This window comes from Furipterus horrens, unplaced genomic scaffold, assembly GCF_987537825.1.
Source record: "Furipterus horrens unplaced genomic scaffold, mFurHor1.1.pri manual_scaffold_17, whole genome shotgun sequence".
In the NCBI taxonomy this organism is placed as follows: domain Eukaryota; kingdom Metazoa; phylum Chordata; class Mammalia; order Chiroptera; family Furipteridae; genus Furipterus; species Furipterus horrens.
Window position 1 is genome coordinate 6,913,066 of NW_028327187.1, and position 1,615 is coordinate 6,914,680.

A 1,615-nucleotide genomic window follows, 5' to 3' on the forward strand; every position below is an offset into this window, starting at 1 on the left:
TATGTATCATGTTTCTAACACTTGTTATCTGTGAAGAAGAAAGAGGGAAGATAAGGGAAATGGGGGGAAGGATATGGTGTGGGGTTACACCACTAAATTTTCTTTATCTAGTTTTTCATTGTTCCAAATTGAACACTTTTCAATTTTCTATTAGCACCCAATTTATATTTTTCAATCACATAACAAGGCAATATTATAGGTACCAAAGTACGCTTGGGCAAAACTGTGGAACTAGTCAATGTAAGATTTGGAGGCACAATAACTAATAAGTAATATTAAATTCCTGAATCTCTGACACCAAAACTGTTCTCAAAAGTTCACAATTACAAGAACATGACATACTTTACATTTCATAGTTCCACAAATTTTGCAAAGAACACACAATGAATTTAGGGGGTTTTGACCAAACCATAGACATAAATGTGAATATCATCATCAAACTTAATGAAGTAGACAGATGGCTTGGCCACCACTTGATGGATGAAAATGCCGGTTCTCTTGGATCCATCATCTTTGGCGTGCTCCACCTGCTTGCCCACGAGGCTGTCGACCACTTCTCCAGGCTCCCGCTCTGCTGTAGGGAAATAGTAGTTGGAATCTGGAATGATGCGCAGGTCACCATCTTTGTAGTCATCCAGGAGCGTGTACATGTAAAGGACAGGATCTTTCTCGTAGGTGATGTAAAACCAAGTGTCCATCACGGGGGCTCGCGCCAGGACCATGCCCTTCCATTCATCTTTTCTGCCGTGCTCACCCTCAAACACATGCCCCACTGCCTTGCCAATCAGGGAATCTGCGAGGCGCGAATCAATGCGAGGAGTTGGCACTCTCTCGGGAAGGATCTCCAGCGCTAAAACTCTCTTATCTCGGTGCAGCTCCAGTCCATACACACTATCCTTGCCGTCGTATTTGATGATGTAGAGAGTGGGCTTCACAGAGACCTGCTCGAGCACGGTGCCCTTCCATTGCTCCACCGGCTCGTTGCCCTCCTTCCAGCCGTGTTGAATGCGGCAGCCCACAATGTTCCTCCGGGTGAGGAAAGTGGGCTTTCGCCGCTGCTTCCTGTGGGTGTGCCTCTTCTTCATCAGGTATGCAGACACACCATCGACACCCATCGGAGGCACAGTTGGGGGCGACATGGCTCGGGCTGTAAGGACGCTTCTGGCCAAGCTGCTCTGGCAAAGCTGCCACTTCCCCGACTCAGCCGAGCAAAAACTCAGCCCTGTGCAGCGTGAGATCTGTTTTCGTGATCTCTGAGTCCCCGCCAGTCGTCCCTTCACCAAGCACAAGGCTCTCGCCAACGCTTGGCAGAAACGCTGTAACTGATCTCGGGTGCCGGGACGGCGCGGGCCTCTGGACAGTGTTCTCTCCCGCCCAGGACGGGTGTCTGCGGCAGTGGCGGTTGCCGCAGGAGATGGCGCGCTAGCGTGTGCCGCCCGCGCCTCGCTCCCGCCCGCGCTCCCAACCCCAAGTCACGAATTGACCACTTAGCTGTTGTCGATGGCGCTGCGGCCGTGGAACGGCGATGGCGAAGGAGACCGCGGCAAAGGCAGGCGAGGGAGCAGACAAATGGCTGCGGCAGCCAGGGGCGGCTCGTCTCTCTAGCGGGGCGGAG

At 51.9% G+C, this 1,615-nt stretch overlaps 1 protein-coding gene across 1 annotated transcript; it reads right to left on the reverse strand.

Annotated features, from left to right (window-relative positions):
• Window positions 1-383: 383 nt before the first annotated feature.
• On the reverse strand, window positions 384-1,395 carry SPIN4 (spindlin family member 4). The gene has a single exon (XM_090264550.1). It carries the CDS (start codon window positions 1,137-1,139, stop codon window positions 390-392), a length of 750 nt encoding a protein of 249 aa, XP_090120676.1. The 5' UTR covers window positions 1,140-1,395; the 3' UTR covers window positions 384-389.
• Between the last annotated feature and the right edge of the window lie 220 nt (window positions 1,396-1,615).